General features: G+C 53.3%; 1 protein-coding gene across 1 annotated transcript in view; it reads right to left on the reverse strand.

Moving 5' to 3' along the window:
* Nucleotides 1-509: 509 nt before the first annotated feature.
* BTBD16 (BTB domain containing 16) overlaps nucleotides 510-17,687 on the reverse strand; it is a 29,508-nt gene continuing 12,330 nt past the window's right edge. The window contains exons 7-13 of the mRNA XM_090279444.1: nucleotides 15,271-15,390; nucleotides 6,957-7,048; nucleotides 6,122-6,204; nucleotides 4,433-4,510; nucleotides 3,246-3,344; nucleotides 1,705-1,893; nucleotides 510-668 (exon numbers count right to left, since the gene is read on the reverse strand). Coding sequence (XP_090135570.1) covers nucleotides 600-668; nucleotides 1,705-1,893; nucleotides 3,246-3,344; nucleotides 4,433-4,510; nucleotides 6,122-6,204; nucleotides 6,957-7,048; nucleotides 15,271-15,390 — 730 coding nt within the window. The 3' untranslated portion in view covers nucleotides 510-599. The remainder of the gene's footprint in view (nucleotides 669-1,704; nucleotides 1,894-3,245; nucleotides 3,345-4,432; nucleotides 4,511-6,121; nucleotides 6,205-6,956; nucleotides 7,049-15,270; nucleotides 15,391-17,687) is intronic.

The raw sequence follows: 17,687 nt of genomic DNA on the forward strand, positions 1-17,687 counted from the left end.
GCTATTGCTGCTCCTGCTCCCATCAAAGAGCCCCGAGGTTGCGAGATATCAGGGCGGGGCTCCAGCGGTTTTGGGGTCAATGATGGCCAATGGACTCAGGACTCTGGTGCTTTTCCCCCCGAAACAATACAAATGTGTGTGCTACAGTATGAATGTGTCCCCCCCAGATTTCACAGGTTGAAACTGAAGCCCCAACAGTGATGGTATCAGGAGACAGGCCTTGGGGAGGTGTTCCGATCATGAGGGCGGTGTCCTCACAGCGGACTCTGCCCTGGGAGGGGACAGCCAGAAGCTGGCCCGCCTGAACCAGGCAGCGGGCCCTCAGCAGACACCAGGCTGCCTGGCTGCCTCTGCCAGCATCCTGGTCTCGGACCTGCAGACTCCAGAACTGTGAGGGAGACCCTTCGGTTGTTTATCAGCCCCCCAGCAGCTGAGTCTCGAGAAGACCGAGACAGTGGGCAGATGTCCTGAGACCACCACCAACAAGGAAAGTCAGCCGAGTGCCTGAGTAGTCCCTTTAATGCCACTTTATTTTCTTTGATTCACGCCAGTGGAAGAAGAAACAACCCCATAGATTCTTCGGGAAATTGTCGAAATCATCAAGATGCTGGGAAGATGAATGAAAAACTTACGTAGATCGGGATGCCCACAGTTTGGATTTTCAAGACCTAAAAGGTGAAACCAAACTAAGCAAATGAGGCCTTGACGGTAATCACCAGCGGCCCCAAGGGGGGCGGGGGGGCCTCACGAGCACGTAGGATGTTCACTCCTGCTACACCGTAGAGTCATCTAGAAAAAGCCTTTAAAACACTTTAAAACCTTTAAGTATAACCTAGGCACGATAAGGTGCACAGATGTTAGGGGACCGCGCGATGAGTTTTCACAAGTAAGCACTCCTGTGTGGCCACCACCCTGGTTATGACCAAGGACACTTCAGGCCCCTCGGAATCACCCTTCCAGAATTCCCGGTCCGCATCCCGGCCTCCCCTGCTCCCGACTCTACAGAGGACGTTATTCTTCTGATTGCTGACATCACAGAGCATAATTTGGGAAGCCTGGACAGAGATGCTGGTACCTGGGTGCTGCCACGAAACACCTGGTCTCACCTGGGTGACACGCAGCCCTGAGCACTTTTCAAAGGGCCGCTGAGAATTTTACTCCCTGGTTGCAGGCCAGGTCCCATTCCCCACAAGGGCAGCATGGGAGGTCCCCAACATCCCCGAGTTCACAACCCCAAGCTCCTCCCAGGACTACAGACAAGCCCCATCAGGAGCCAGGCCAGGCACTGAATGCGCCTGGGTGCTGGTGAGGCCCGTGGGGGCAGGTGGGCCAGGCCGTGGATTTCAGGAGAAGTGACGGGTGATGTCCAGTCAAGAGTGGAGGTGGTGGGAGCAAATACACCCCACCAAACCGCCCCTCCTCCAGAAGAACACCCTCTGACATTTATAAAATGGATCTGGTGTGACTCCCATCAGGCAATGTGACCTGGGTGACATTTTTCCGTATCCCCAGCTTCCCATTCCAGGAGATTTCTATTGAGCATTATTTGAAACGGTGCTAAGCCTTAAGAAATTGAGCAAGCTTTTCCTGTAGGTTCCTGGAGATGTGAAGCCAGTGACTGGCAGGCATCACCCCTCCCCCAAGAGGGGCAGGTGAGAAAGAACAAAAATGAAATAAAAGAGAAGAGACAAGACAAACGCTCACTTGGCTTTTGCGGGAGGGCCCGACGAGGCGGAACTTCTGCATGACCTGGCTCGTCCTGAACTCCTGCCACTCGCCGTCCACTAGCACCTGGGCTCTGATCTCGTACTTGACCAAGCGTTCCGGTCTCAGGCTAATGGGGCCATGCTTGTAGGTCGAGGAGGGGACTCCCACGTCCGTGTGACTTACTCTCTGCAAGGAGGGGGATTGCCTTAGGTGAAGCTGACAGGGGGTGACCTAGAGTCAGCGACAGCCGGTTCCTGGCACGCTGACCCTCCTGCGTCGTGTGTGTGGTGTGCGCGAGGCATCTCCCCAGGATCCCCGAGCGCCGCCACTGCTGAGTCATCTGCAAACCACTGGCCGGGGGCTGGCGTCCGCCCAACCCAGAGAAGCGTCATGAAGTCAAGCTGATTGAATTGGAAGGTCTTCCCATTGCTTTGCCCGAATTTAAAATCCAACCTACTATTCACATGGGTGTTCTGACTGGTGTTGTTACATAATCCATCTCCTCCATCCAGGGAAATCCTGATACAGGGAGGGAAGTGCCTGAGTCCCTGAGGACTAAGAACTTGTCCAAGGAAGAGACTTGCACAGGGACACACAATGAGGCAGTGGCAAAGCTGGGACTAAAACTTAGGTCTCTTCACTGCTGCATTTATTCATTTATCCATGCAGGAGACGAACATACCTCCCCTATGTCCCAGGTACTGTGATGGGTGGCGATAGTAAAAAAGATGAATAAAATACAGTTTCTCAAGGAGCTTGAAGTCTTAGAGACTTATAAGGCAAATCCTAAGTGGAACACAGTGGTCCCTCATCACAGTTGTCATTGTCATCATCATCATCATCATCATCATCATCATCATTATCATCATCATAGAGGGCTTTATGTGTCAGGCCATGTCCTAAGCCCTTTTCACAAATTAATACATTAATATTCCCAACAACCCAGTGAGGTAAGTTCATGGGCTTGACAAGGTCTCACAGCTGGCCAGGCATTTGACCTGAGACCCTCTGCTCTTAAACACAGCGCTCTCCTGCCTCTGCTGAAAGTCCCAGGCGGACACCCAAGCAAAGCCACTCACCCTCCTGACTTCTCTGGTGTCCAGTCCACTGCCCTGCTTTGCCACTCTATGCGAGACCATTCTCTCTCTCCTGTGGGCCCATCATGTTACCTCCACGGGAGAATGACCCTCTGTGAAGCATCGCCCATCATGTGGGAACTGAAGATGAATTGAGCCCCAGATGCGGAGTCGGAGTCTAGACTATAAGCCCGGCTTTCCCAGTAGAGGTCATGTGAGCATGAAGACACTCAGTCTTGAGATCTTCATCTGTTACATGGGCCAACAATGGCAACCCCCCCAGATTGTGGCAAAAATCAAATGACACGCCATCTACGAGAGCGATTCGCTCCCAGCTCACAACACTTTCCCTAATAGTTACTGACTAAGGACTGATCAATTACTGTTAATTTAGTATGAATTGATTTGGAACCTAAAAGGCTGCCTCAGGGACTTACCTTCCTGGGGCTCTGCCTCCCTTACCTGCATGTAAAAACTGTAAGACGTAGTATCGTTTTTTATTCCCTTCATCTCAAAGAAGAATCCATATAGAGCAATAATTTCTGAATAAGTTGTGTATTCCTAAATTGGGAAAGAAACAGCCAAGTGACAGAGAAATCAATCTTCAGCATTCGAGGGCAAGTGGCTATAGTGAGACAAATTCTATCTACAGCAGCACTGACTGACGTGAAAACTGAGTTAATACACAATGGCGGGCAGGCGGTAGGGAGAAGGATGGAAGGCGGATAAATGGTAATGGGAAAAAATACAAGAAGAAAAGAATACACAGCCATGTGAGCACAGGAAAAGCCAAATTGTAGCCGCTGCACAAACCCTACAGGACAGCACTTGAGGAGCTATCATTTGCTCTCCTTGTCCTGCAGACCTCGAATGCAAAACATCTTGCTCCATTTTGATAAGCCTAAGAGACACTCCGGACTCATGGCCTGGCAAGGGGTCCCGGGCCCAGTTGTGTGCGGCCTGTCCAGGTAGGCAGGTCTCTGAAAGGAAGGGGCTGGACCTGGCCCATCCAGGCCTGACCCAGAGCAGAGTCTCTGCTGATAGATTCAGGGCCCCAAGTCCCAGAAACACGAGATCTCTTGAGATCACTGCCAGGGTGGCTTTAAAGAAGTCGGAGCACAGCAGCAGTTTCGTGGAGCATTGTGTCTATCAGAGGGAGTCCAGAGTGTAGACTCCAGCCCAGACACTCCCCTGGTGATGCGCGCGCAGAGGCCTGGCAGCCGAGCCTCCCAACCCATGGATACTTTGATTCTAGGGACCATCAAAATAGCCGCTCAGAAGAGGTTCCCCCTCGTAACCTTAAACCCAGGCTTGGAGGGGTTTCTCTCGTGGAGCAGTTGGCATCTGTGTGTGCGTGTGTGTTGTGGGGGTGATGGTTGACACACTCACGCCAGCCTGCCCAGGCCTTTCCTGGTTTTAGAATGGAAACTCCTCCCTCCCTGAAAACCAGAACCGTGGGTCACCTTTGTGGGGACATTTTGGACGCACACATCAGATTACTGAATGGCCTCTCTTGTGTTGAAAATTTGATTTCCCTGGGGGTGGGGGGTAAGCCTGCAAGAGAGACACCTATGACTTCCTCTCCTGCCCCGGCCTTCCTGCCATAGGAGGGGACGGCGCCGGCCCTCACTCAGGCCCGTGGTCAGTACCTGGTGGAAGAGCAGCCCAACTCGCATGGCCTGGGTGGTGAAATCCTTCACGTGAATCATGTCGCCCCCATTTTCCACCTGGAAAGGAAACGCACGCCGCTGACTGGCAGCCTCATCCCCTGATGCCATCTTCACATCCGTTCATTGGTCCTCTCCACTCCTCTGTGCTCGAGAGAGTTCCGTCTCTGGGCCCTACATCCAGCCACTCACCCAACCATGGTGCTGACTGAAAACCTACTGGGTGCTGGGTCCCTTTCCGACAAGAACAAGAAAGCCCCCCGAGGAGTTGCACTGGGGAACTACAGTGTGGGGCATGGGGCAGAGAATGATCCCCGTCGTGAGGTCAAGGGCAAAGAGGGTCCCCCGTGGCCAGCTCCACCTGCAGGCTGGGGTGAGAAGGGCTGGATTTCAGCAGCGTGACCCTGGCCACAGGGGTAAAAGGAAGGAAGTGAGCAGGGTCAGAAGGACGCGAAGAGGGCAGTGGGGGACTTCCTGAGGTGTCCAGCCCTGGAGCCTGCCCTGTCTCCCCACGGCCCTCCCCGGCACTCCCCTGCTGTGCCAAAGCACAGTTCTGAATTAGCTCTCAGAGGAGCATGGCTCCACGGAGTCCCCTCTGCCGTGCAGGGGGAACTGAGCTCCGTGGTTTGCACATGACAATAGATATTTGTCGAGCTGGACTGAATTTTAACTAGTGACTCATACATCTTCAGAACTCAAACACTGCCCTACTTCATCCCTAAAAATGCAAGATTAGAAACACATAAGAAGCACACCCGTTTCCATAGGCAATTCACACAGGGGGAAATGCCACAGGGAAAGAGATTCATATTTACCAGTAAGAAAGGGAATAAATACACATTAAAAAATGAGAGGCCATTGTTCACCGTTCAGTTAACAGAAATGATCTGAAAAAAACATTGCCCTGCGTTGCTGAACACGTATGAAGTGAGGCTCCCTCGTTCATTACCGTGGGGAGGAGAGTCACTGGGTCCCACATGTTAATATGAACCGAGAACAAAAACGCACATTCCTTTTGGGGCCAATATTTCCCGCTCTGGAGAATCTCCTATGGGAAAATAACTCTAAGTACAGTAAACTACACCATTATGTGCACATACGTTCACCATACAGCCGTTTATAACCACTAACTAATAATTAGAAACACCATAAATTGTCTGTGATAAAGGAATGGCAAAGTAGCGTTGGTAACAGAATATCCTCTTGGTGGAAGAGTTCACAGCCATTAAATATGGTGCTAATGAGCCCATTTAATTAAGTGTATTAAAAAAAGAGTGAAAGGCAATGGCATTCAGTAAGACGTTAGCAATGGCTGTCTTTGGGGGGTGGATCTGAGGGTATATATCTGGTATGTCCTTTCTTTCTTTCAATTGCTCTGCGTTTTGAAACTTTCCCATAATGAGCACACATGGTATCTGGGTCTGCTGGGGCTCCTCCACCCCATCTAGCTGTTCAGGGCAACAGGAAAGACGTTCTGAGCACCTGGGCTCCAAGGCCTCCGCCCTCCGCCCCTTCCTGGGCTTGGCTCTCCCCACTTCCCCCGGTGGAGGATCCAGATATCCCGACCTCAGAGGCCCAGAGGTTTCAAATGCAAAACACGCCCCCAGAAAAAGCCAAGTCAGAAAAGCAATGCATTGTGGTAACTGTTTTCCTGCTGAGCGGGCGACTCACCGCGTGGTAGTGGTTGGCGGTAACCTGGACCAGCAAGGGCTTGGGGTAGACGTTAATGCGCCTTAACACGTCCAGGTCCTTGCCTTGGAAGAAACACAAAGGGAACATTTTAATGGATGTATTCATGAGACAATCACAGAAGTCTCATTTACAGAGAGAAAAAGGAGGAAGTCAGGAGCTGAGGGTTGGCGGTCCTCCCAGGACCCCAGGAAACAAGGTGTGGGGGGACCCAAATGGGATATGACAGAGCACTTCCCACAAAGCGCCCACAGTCCCCCAGTCCCCCGAACCCAACTCTGCCCAAGGATCGAGCAACTTGGACAAAGTTGTCCATCCCCCGCCCCTGGGTTTTAGAGCTGCGCATTTTATCTGGATAACTGGAAAAGTTCTCAAATGTCCTTTCAGACGAAGATCTCACTGTGTGGCCCACTGGGCTGCCCCAAACATGCTCCCCAATATTTCCCTCCTCTTTCCAAGTCCCGGCTGCCTTCCCCCAGGCCCAGAGCCTGAGGTTTGGGGAGCGCAATTCTGGAGCACAGCCCCAGAGGGTCCTCTTGGGGTCCGCTGCTCCAGAAGGCAGAGCCCAGGGAAGGCAGCCGTGCTGTGGCCTTCGGCAGCTGTGTGCCTGCATGATCCATTGTCACAGTTCATGGAAGCTCAGCTTATACCGTTTTACAGACAAACGAACTGAGACCAGACAGTGACTTTCCCACAGTCTCACTCACACAGCTCAGAAGTGACCAGGTCAGATCTCAGCAGGTACCTTTGGAAGCATGTGGTAGGGGCAGGTCCCCACCAGCCTCCCGAGGACACACTCCCACGGGCTGGGGCTTACTTGAGATGATGCTGTGTAGACGCAGGCCAAGGAAGAGTGGCATCAAGCTCTGTCCTACACATTGGTCCAAAAAGCAGGTCCTCTTGGGGAAGCTTGGCAGAGGCACAGAGAGGAATAAAAGGCCTTCAGAAAATGCCCTTCTGGAATGAGCCAGGGCCAGTGAAAGCCACGTCCAAGACACCAGCGGTCCTACCAGCTGAGGGCGGACAGGTGAGGCCTAGTCCTCCCTGCGTAGGGGAGGGGCAATATGGAAGCAAGAAGTGGTGGGGTAGCCTATATGAAGGCTGACCCCCCGAAATCGTAATGAGACAGATGGTTACGTCCCCCTCTCTGTCTACCGCTGAGCCATGCACATGGTCGGTGCCCAGCAAATACTTTTTAAATGACTGATGGGAAGAGATGTTACTTTACAGAGGATTTTGCGATACATCTTCTCACTGGAGTCTGTCTCCCCAACTTCTCACGGGACAGACAGAGGGGGCAGGTATCCTCAGTTCTACTTGACAGTTGAAAAACCACAGCTCAGCCAGCACTTGAACTTGGGACTTCGGATGCCTCCCCTCCACATTGGTGCCCTTTGAATCGGTGGCCAATGGGGGCACTTCCCAAGCACTTTGGGATGGAATTAAAAAGGAAAAAGGCTGGAGGAGCTGGTTTCAGCCGCTGGCTTCACGGCCGCTTCTGTGCCGGCTGCTCTCAGTACCAAGTTCCAGCTTGTCCCGCCTGCGGCTAAAGGTCAGGCTGGGCTAAGGACCAGATTACCCCCAAGAAGACACAGACACGCTGACACACACCCCTCCGTGCTGCTTGTGGAACAACTGACATCATCAAACGGTCACTCTTCACGTATGGGGACATGCAGAGTATGTTTTCCAAGTCCCTTTGGAAACACAAAGTCATTCCTTCAAGGCAGGTCCTGCAGGAGGACCAGCCAAGGCACTTTTAGATGGTTTTTCCATGAGCCAAGAGTGATGTCCAAATCACACCCTGTCCCAGCCAGACTAAACGCAGCTTTGGCTCCACGTCCCATCCCCGCTGGAGGTGCTGCAGACCCATCCCGGCGGCCATTCGTTTTCACAGCATCTGGGAACCCCTGGGCCTCCCCCATGGCAGAGGCCCCAGGAGAGAGGGTTAGGGGTGCTGAAGAGCTGTGGGGGAAGAGGGATGCAAAGACGAATGCACTGATTTAATTCAGTGATTAATTAGACTCCACTGGGCACCTGTCTAGGGAGGTGGACAGATCGGGCATAAACAAAGTGCAGGGCTATTGATCCTGGAACCAGCCTCCCATTCCCCGGGGCAGGCAGAGCTGGTGGTGGGCGCCGTGCCCTGAGAAGGCAGATTTCTTAGCTGGATAAATTACATTCATCTGCTTCCTTTCCCCGCCTGGGTATGTCTCCTTCCCAGCCTCTGTCACCATTGAATGGAGGAGCATGCTAAGTGGCAGGGCAGAAGGGGATGACCCAGCCCAGTCCCCTAGCCTTGCTGAGTGTGCCAGGGAATGAGCCCGTACCCTGGGCAAGGGTGCCCACAGCCTGGCGCTGCCTCTGGGAGGGGGTGCTTGCTGGAGCTGCAGGTTAGACACAGTGTCACCCCAGGAGGAGCAGGACAGTCAGGAGGACAGCCTTCTTCTCCCCCCCGGAAGCCCCCAGGCACCAACTCTGCAGCTTCGCGGGGAGGCTGCTGGGAGTGTAGCAGGGAGCCAAAATCCCAGTGCTCCTGTGTGAGGCACTCGGACTCAGCAGACCATCAGCCAGGACCTCTCTGGACAGACCTTCTCTTTCAAGGGGTTTGGGAAGAACTCTGTTAAGAAAGGTGATTGGACTTTATGACCCCTTTGGGTCACAGGGAAGTGGCATTGATGGTGGCTTGATGTGGAGAGGTCACGGGTCAGCTCATCTGTCGCTCAACCAGGTCCCTGAGCTTGGGCACTGGAGTTAGACACACCAGGTTCCAACCCTGGGCCAGCCGGCCATCAGCCATCGGACTGAGCCTCTCTGTGCTTCGATCTCTTTCTTTGTCAAGTGGGGACTTCAGCCACATGTACCTCCCAGAAGGTGACCGGGCTTGTGAGGTGCTTGGTTGGCCAGCTGCTGGCATGCAGGGACCCCTCAATGCCAGGGTTACTGCCACTGTCCTCTCATCCCAGGGAAATGCCTAGACTTGAGCTGCCCAGTGCGTGGGATGGTTCCTGGTGGCTTTTGTTATCAATGCCACCCTCCAACCAGCCCAAGCCATGAGCCATCTCAAGGGAAGAAAACGGCGGCCTCAGCTACAGATTTTCTAAAATCTCGGTGCATCCATCCCCATGAACCGATCAGCGTCACCCTGTCTTGAGAGCCCAACAACGCCGATGGTCATAGAGCCAGGACCCTACCCAGGTCTCCTGAGCCCGGCCCCTCTCAGCTGTCTAGGTGCAGACACTGCGGCTCCATCAATGATGGGTCACTGGCATTCACCCGATGTTCCATAAAGTGGGAGGAGGCTGGCCTCTCTGCGTGGCCGTTGGTGGGTCACACATCGGCGCGACGTCCCGGGCACTGAGCTCTGGCTGTGCGCAGACCTCTGGGTTTAGCACCAACTTTAACGGGACAAACTTTAGGCCGTGGTCTCTGCCTCCTGAAGTTCATGAACAAACCCCAAGGGTGTGACCCATTTAGGGAGGACAATTTACAGGCCCTTGACATTGAAAGGCACACTCAGGTTGGCTCTGAGTCCTGCTCTCAAGGCCCTGGGGACAAATCCCTCCTGTAACACAGACCCGAAAGGCAGTGCCAGGCCAGATCTCCTCTGGCTTAGAGCAGCTCTTAGCCACCCTCTTGTCCCTCCCACATCCTGTCACCTGTTGGAGCCATGGACCCTTCCTGCCCAGTCTCAAACTTAGAGCCCTGTACACTCCAGCACTTCAGATGTTAGCGTTAAAATATTGTACATATGCTCCTCGACTTACCATAGCACCATGTCCTGATAAACCCATCATAAGTTCAACACGTCATAAGTCAGAAATGCATTTAATACACTTAACCTACAGAACATCAAGGCTTAGCCCCGCCTACCTTGAGCGTGCTCAGCACACGTACATTGGCCCGTGGTTGGGCAAAATCATCCCAGCATCACGAGAGAGTATCATACCGCCTGTCACGAGCCCAGGCAAAGACCAGCATTCAAAATTCAAAGCATGCCCTCTACTCAATGCGCACCACTGGTACCCTGCCGTGCAGTGAAAAAGTCCCAACTCAGGGACCGTCTGTATACATTTCGGAATCCCGACGCACGCTTCAACCTGGATGCACCTTGAGGACACCATGCTAAATGAAATAAGCCAGACACAGAAAAGGTAAATACCCTACAATTCCACTTCTCTGAAGTACCTAGAGTAGTCAGATGCGTAGGGACAGAAGCAATGGAGTTGCCAGGGCTTGAGGGTGGTGGAGTGATTTGAAGAGAGAACAGTTTCATGGTCCTCCCTGCCATGACTCACGGGTGACTCTGCAAATGCTGTTCATTAATCACAAGGGACATATGGCCTCTGCCCATCCTTGGCACACCACGCCATGGAGCCGGCTCCGGCGCCAGGGTGGCTCCCCTCTCGTGGTGCGCGGCGGCAGAGAGCATTGGGTTTGCCCAGCTGGTGCGCACCCACACAGCCAGCACGTGCTCTCTGCGCAGAGAGAGGCTCCGGGGAGGAAACCGTTTAGGGTGCAGCTGAGACCCTGGAAGGCTTCCTGGAGGAGTCCTCGGCCAGCTCCACAATGACTGGGCCGGCTTTGGACAGGGCGGAGGTTGGGGAAACGGAGAAGCTGAGATTGTGTGGGAATTGATCTCCTCCAGCGAGGCTGCACGCCCTTGGCTAGGACCCACATGGGCAGCGTCTGAGAGGGGCCCGTTGAATGACTAATAAATCAACTAAAGACAAGCAGGACACGTCTAGCAATGGCTCGCCCTGCCCCTGAGATCTCAGAGTGAAAGGGTGTGCGAGACAGGTGTTGACAGAGAAGGGGCCTCTGGCTGCCGGGGGCTGGTCAGGTTCTGCTTCTTGGTCTGGGCGCCGGTTAGGCAAGCGAGTGCGCTTCGTGGACTTGCCGCTGTCCCCTTTAGGTTTGTGCATGCTTCTGTGTGCATTTTATACTCTGATTAAAAATGGACTTTTAGCCCTGGCGAGTGTGGCTCAGTGGATTGAGTGCCGGCCTGAGAACCGAAAGGTCTCCGGTTCAATTCCCGGTCAGGATGCAGGCCTGGGTTGCGGGCCAGATCCCCCGTTGGGGGTGTGTGAGAGGCAACCGAGCGATCTTCCTCTCCCTCTCTTTCTCCCTTCCTTCCCCTCTCTGAAAACAAATGAACAAAATCTTTAAAAAATAAAATAAAAATAAATCTCACCAAAAAATATACTTTTAAAAAGTGAACAATTGGCCTGCGTCTGGCTGTTCTCCAACGGGTGAGTTTTTACAGCTTTCCTGGACTCCGCAGGCTGCTGAGCGGAATGAAGTCATGACTCTTCCTCCGCGGAGGGAGGCAACAGTGTTGCGAGTGTTTTGTTGTTTGTTTGTTTTCCCTACAAGGAAATGTTAACTTTAATTCTGGACAGCCCTTTTGTTTTTCTAAAATAACCATTGCCAGGAAAGCAGGCTGTGGGTGCCGGGTGTTGGGGTGTGTGTGTGTGTGTGTGTGTGTGTGCGAGTCTATTTCCTTCCTAAACTGATGTACTTGGACAGCAATAAAAATAAGCTTGAAGATGCTCCTGAACACCTGGCCAGGTAGAGAAACTACCCTTTCAGCTTCCCATCAGTGTCGCCGGCACACAGTACGTGTGCAATAAATATTTGTTGGATAAATGAAAGACTGAAAAAGTCAGTGAAGAACACGGGAGAGGAGGAGAGGATTGGAGTTCCTTGCAGGTACAGCTGGAGACGCGACTATTCCAACCTGTTCCCTCCTAGCTTGTCCTCCAGATAGTGCTAAGACAGCTGAGCAAAGGCGCCCCTGATTCCTTTTCCTCGATTACTGCTCTCACCCCTTTTCAGATGCTGGGCTGGCTGGGGCCCACAGCAGCAGCCAGCCTCGGTCCTTGTGGGTCACCGGGCCCATGGAGCTACTCTCTGTGCGCTCGCCCCCGAGCCTCCACATCAGGAAAACACAGCCCCGTTGGGAAGGTCCCATATTGCGAAGGCCTCAAACTGTCCACTCTGGCTGCTGCTCCCCGACCCGGGAGACAGCTTATAAATCACTCAGCCATTGAAATGATTTCATCAACAGATGCAACTTTAAAAACTGGGCCAAAGAGTCAACTTCCTCGCTTCTCATTCCCAAGCCTGCGTACTGTCTCCCAGGAGATCCACTCCTCTGCCCCACGTTGAAATTCTCCTGGCATGTCCCTCTTAGCGGTCACAGGTCAGCCAACCCCTTTGGCTTCGCGGCACTGTGTAGGTCACCTGCTCTGGTGGCCCAATTCTGGCCCAGGTTGACCGGGACTTCCTACAGGCTCCCTCCTCCACCACAGGGAGCTGAGGTGCCTTCTTGCGGCCTGAGCCTTCGGGCCACCAGCCCCACCGGGTCAGCAGCTCCAGGGCCCTGCATAACCGCTGGTCAGCCCCAGGGACCCTCAGGAAGGGATGGCAAGCGTGGAGCAGGGACGCCACCACGGCCCGCTCTCACGCTGGGGTAAACGTCAGTAACCCGCCGAGACGTTACTTCCCACGGAGCCTAGAGAGAGCCTTAGAACGCTTCCTAGTCCGTTTTACCAAACTACCCATCCACACAAATGGACCTCTGTCTGCGACGCCTGTTACTTCATGTCACCACAGTCATGGTGTCTCTGAATGTCACATCAGCACCGTAAGACCCGCCTCTCTGAGGGGAACTAAACTACAGGAAACGTCTGATAGAATCTCATTTGATTTGCTATTCGATGTCCAGCCCGGTGCTAGGCAAACTTCCTTTAAGCTGCTCACGGTATACCTGGGGAGATGGCAGGACATGCACACACACCAGGCGCTCATAAGGGACGGGTCGGAGAGGCTGAGGGGGCAGAGCCCTGGGAGGGTAGGCAGGGGCAGCGCTGCTGGTCCCTGGGCTAAGGAGCCTGGGGACTCAGGGACATGGGTTGGGAAGTGGAGGCCATTGACAAGGGTACACCTTACAGGTACCACCGTTCTGGGCAGACGAGTGAGCTAGGACAGGAGGAAGACCACTCATGATACTAGAAATGAGCCACGTGGTGCTCGAAGTTGGGAGTGGGCCTGGGTCTCCCCTGGCGGAAGAGCGTCCGAGGTCCAGGCTGTCCCATCTTTTGTCCCGGGGGGACACAGATCTTGCCGGAGGGAAGGAGGAGAGGGCAAGGGAGCCAGGCAGGCTCCCAGGCCGTCAGGATTCACTCCCGCACTTGGGTCATTGAACGTGGGCCCTGGTGGAAGGTATTGCCCGTGCTGCTTAGGTTGGGGCAGCGCGGTGACTTGGAAACGTGCAAATGGTTTCCAATCAGGAAAGCTGTGCAGGACTGGGGGCTTGGGGAGATGCCGTGAGGAGCGGCGAGGTTTGGGGTCCAAGTCGAATTAATGTAGGTCGAGAGGAAGCGAGAAGCTACGATGGGGAGACTTTGAGGCCGCGGCCCGGGTCGGCCCGGGAAACGCTGCTCTCTCGATCCTGCTCGTCTCTCTCCCACTAAAAGCAGAGTTCCAGTGAATCGCCCACATTCTAGCTCATTTCCTATCTCCTGGTTCTAAGACGTTTCCAGTATGAGACCCGATCTGGAGCCAAAGAGCAACTTTCCTGGTTGTGCGTGACTCACAGGAAAAAGTGTCTCTTGAGCTATTAAAAGTGTCAGGGGAAGGGAGGGATTAAAACATTCGGGTTCAAAGCAAATTATATAGCAAGTGAGCAAAGTACGTATCATTTTGGCACTGAATACTGCTTTCTCCAAGTAATGGGACAGAAAAACACGGGCTCTGTAGTTAACATGGTGCGCAGATGTTCCCGAACAAGCTTCAGTGCTGCAGAACAATGCAAACAAAACTTGGCTTAACTGGGTCACTATGCCAACGCACGCGGAAGACGTGTTTATCTGCTGAGCCCACAGGTGCGAGAGGCCCGGAGCCTCCTGACCTCCTCGGCCACGCCTCCCCACGCTGGGAGGCCCACGGCGGCTGATGCAGGGGGAGCAGAGTCCTAGACCCGGCCAGGAGGGTAATGCCGCCAGCTACTTCCTGTCTAGGGCGGCCCTGCTGAGGGCCATCTGGGACTGTCTTTGGCTACAGGGCCACCACGCGGCAAAGCCAGCTTGGATGACGTGAGCGTATCTCACACAGGTTAAACAGAGGCTACGGAGACACCCAACGGAGCGCGTACATGACCGCTGTCACACTCAGCCCACGCTGCTTCCTGGCCTCGGGCCACCACAGCGGTCACCACTCACAGGCGAAGGCAGGCACAACGGAGCGGGGAGAAGAGGAGTAGCTAGCTAACCCAGCCCAGAGGCCGCCTCGGGATCTTTCTGAACCCTGTGCCCGGGGAGCTGGGACTGAACCCGCCAGAGCAGCACCAGAGAGGAATCCCAGCTGCTGCTCTAGGAGTGGGCAGCAAAGCATCTCGGGACTCGGCGAGTCTGGGTGCGAGTCAGACTCCATCCCTCATCCCACGTACGACCTCTGCTAAGAGAGTTCATCTCTGCCTCGGTTCCCTCATCTGGAAAGTGGGGATAATAAAACCAGTTACAGGGATTCGAGGAGATTACAAGGAGATGCTCATCAGAATCACTGCATGTAGTAAGTAAGCATAATGGTGTTCATTATTATACCGTTGACTGTCATTTTTCAGTTACATGTTGAGACATTCAACTTTTAGAATTGATACAAAGAGAGAGCGAAAGGAACCGGGTTACTTCTATGAAACCCTTGCATGTTCAAATGCGTTTTCATTTGTCCAGAAAGTTCAGAATTTTATAGGCTACCCAGGAAGACATCAATGAGGATGACTCGGTTGGATTTAGGTATGTTTGAAATACGGAGTTTTCAAGGTCAGTGTAGTGTGGTACTTCTCCTGAATAAAAAAAAGTACCTTCTAAACATGGAACAGGTTCTCAGAAGCACAAGATTATCTTGATATTCCAACACCTCCATACCCCCCGCCCTTTTTCAAGGAGTCTAGTGGGTCAAAGGCATCCCATACTCTCAGGCCCCATAAAGAAAAGTGCATTCTACGCTCTCTGAACGATGCTATGAAAAATGATGTCACTGATGCTTTCTCCCCAATATTATGCGCAAAAAAAAATATATATATATAGCGTACGGACGCATCCCCCACCAACACTAAGTGATATTACCTGCTAAAAAATGTCAGCACGGCTTCGTACACCGGAACTGTCTGAATTCTGTGGTTCATTTGCAAGTAGACCCAGGAAAGGAGCGTTTTCAGGAGATGAAACTCACTGAAAGTAAACAACCTGGTCAAAATAGAAGATGAAGAGGAAGTTGTAGGAAGAGCAACAAACCACGCTGTTGGGAAGAAAAGGGAGCGTCAAAAGGGAGTCCAGGAAGGAAGCGGCACCACCCCCGAGTCTGCAAGCAGTGCAGATAAAGCGCCGAGAAATGACCTGCTCATGGTCACGGGGCCAGTCCCTGGCGAGCTGGGATGTGAACCCCAGTAGCCTCGTGCGGGAGCCTGTGCTGCCCCCCAAACAATGGCCATCGGGTCGTGAGCAGGTGTCCCCCAGATGTTTCATCTGTTCTTTTATTTAAATTCACACAATAATCCTGCAAAGTGGGGACAGTCCTCATTTTGTGCATCATGGTTTCCCACATTTGTATCATCAGATATCGCCCTAAAACCATCTCGATGACAGGCTTTTCGGGTGCTCCTCTAGGTTTGGCTCCAGAGGTGAACCCCTCTCTCATCACAGTCTAGCCTCAGCCCTGACTGAGGACACGAATAGCTCGTTCAAGGTCCCCTGGGTCTGAGGTCGGACCTGGCCATGATTGAGTCCTGCCCCAAACCATCTGTGGACCCTCACACAGGCTGCTTCGTGGCCCTGCCGCCTCAACTCTCTTACCTGGGAGATAATGGTGACGCAACCTCCCTGAGGACAGGGGTAAAGGCTCCAGGAGGTGGCACATGGCATGAATCTCATCGTTGCTGAAATGAACTGCCAGGAGCCGGGTGGCTTAATAACACACAAGTTTATTATCTTACAGTAGTGGAGGTCCGAAGGACAAAGTGGGTCACACAGGGCTTGGTTCCTTCTAGAGGCTCATGCAGAGAATCACTGCCTCATCTTTGCCAGCTTTGAGAGGGCACCACATTCCTTGGCTGGTGGCCCCTTCTTCCATCTTCGAGCCAGCAGCCTAGCACCTTCCAATCCTTCTCTGGTTCTGACTCTTCTGCCTCCCCGTCCACATTTAAGGACCCTTGCGATTACATTGGGCCAAATGATAATCCGGGATCACTTCCCCTTCTCAAGGTCATCCAATCAGTAACCTTGATTCCATCTGCAACCTTAATTCCGCTTTGCTCTGCAACCTAACATAGTCACAGGTGCCGGGGGCTGGGGTGGGGACGCCTTTGGGGACCATTACTGAGTCATCCACACACATATAGATCGCTTAGCACAGAGCCTGGCTCATGGTAATATGCTCCGTGAACGGCAGCTCCTAAGTCATAAGGCGCAGGGCTGGGTCCTGGCTGCGGGGCGCACACCTGGCCTGCAGCGTGAGGCCGCGTCAGGAAACAGGTGGTGAAGAGCTGCTGTGGTCTCCGCACGTCAGTTCTGCAGAGGAAGGATGGTTCCCAAACAGCGTCTCGAACAGCCTCAGGGGCTTGATTTTCTAAGAAGTCACTGCAGTGTTTCTGAAACCTGTCTCTGCCCATGGAGATGGTGCCCTGGCCTCAAACTATATCACAGCTTCTTCACCCACCAGTTAAGGTCCGGGCGGGTGGAACCCAAGCTAAATCGTGACTCCAAAGGGCGGTGGAAATATCCCCCACCCACCTCTCACGCTATTTCTGGACACAGTAAGGCGGCAGAGCTGTCTCCCTTCTCTTATTTGTCTCTGAGCCACCTACAGACGTGTGGGCTTCGACCCTGGCCAGACAGGACAAATTTGTCACTGTCTGGGCAAGAATGGTGAGGCAGGTGGGGAGAGCCGCTTGGTATGAAGTCCCCACTCAGAACTCTGCCGGGACGCAGCCGCCGCTGGGCGGTGAGCAATGTGACTCTGGGGCAGAACCCACGCTTGGAATCCTGAGCCCAGAAGGTTCTTTGAGACCTGACCAAAGGGACCAGCAGCCACATGGGTGGGGTGGGGGTAATGAGAGCCCCACAGATCGGGATCCTGGTTTTCTTTTTATGATGAAGGGCAGTTGTTGAAATAAAGCCCTGTCTCTGCCTTCGGTGCCCTAACGGATTAGTTCCTGCGGGAAATAACCATGCTGAGGACATTCCAGCACAGTTTCATTCACCCAGGGGCTCTGACGGCTCTAATCAAGACAGAACGCGCCGAGATCCCCACCTTCCCTCCGACAGGTGGCCCCCCGGGCTGCTCGAGGTGCATTTACTGGTGCTTGCTGGTGCTTGCTGGGAGCTGTGGGGCTGTAACTGGCGTTTGTTCTTTATAAGAAAAAATAAATAAATAAAAAGGCTTTTAACAAGACATTGTTTGTCCTCTCTTTGAGAAAATTGTATATAAATCACAAAGGCCCCCTTTTGAATACAGACCACAGAGAAAGCCATAAACAAAAAATATG

Source organism: Furipterus horrens, unplaced genomic scaffold (genome assembly GCF_987537825.1).
Source record: "Furipterus horrens unplaced genomic scaffold, mFurHor1.1.pri manual_scaffold_5, whole genome shotgun sequence".
Lineage (NCBI taxonomy): Eukaryota > Metazoa > Chordata > Mammalia > Chiroptera > Furipteridae > Furipterus > Furipterus horrens.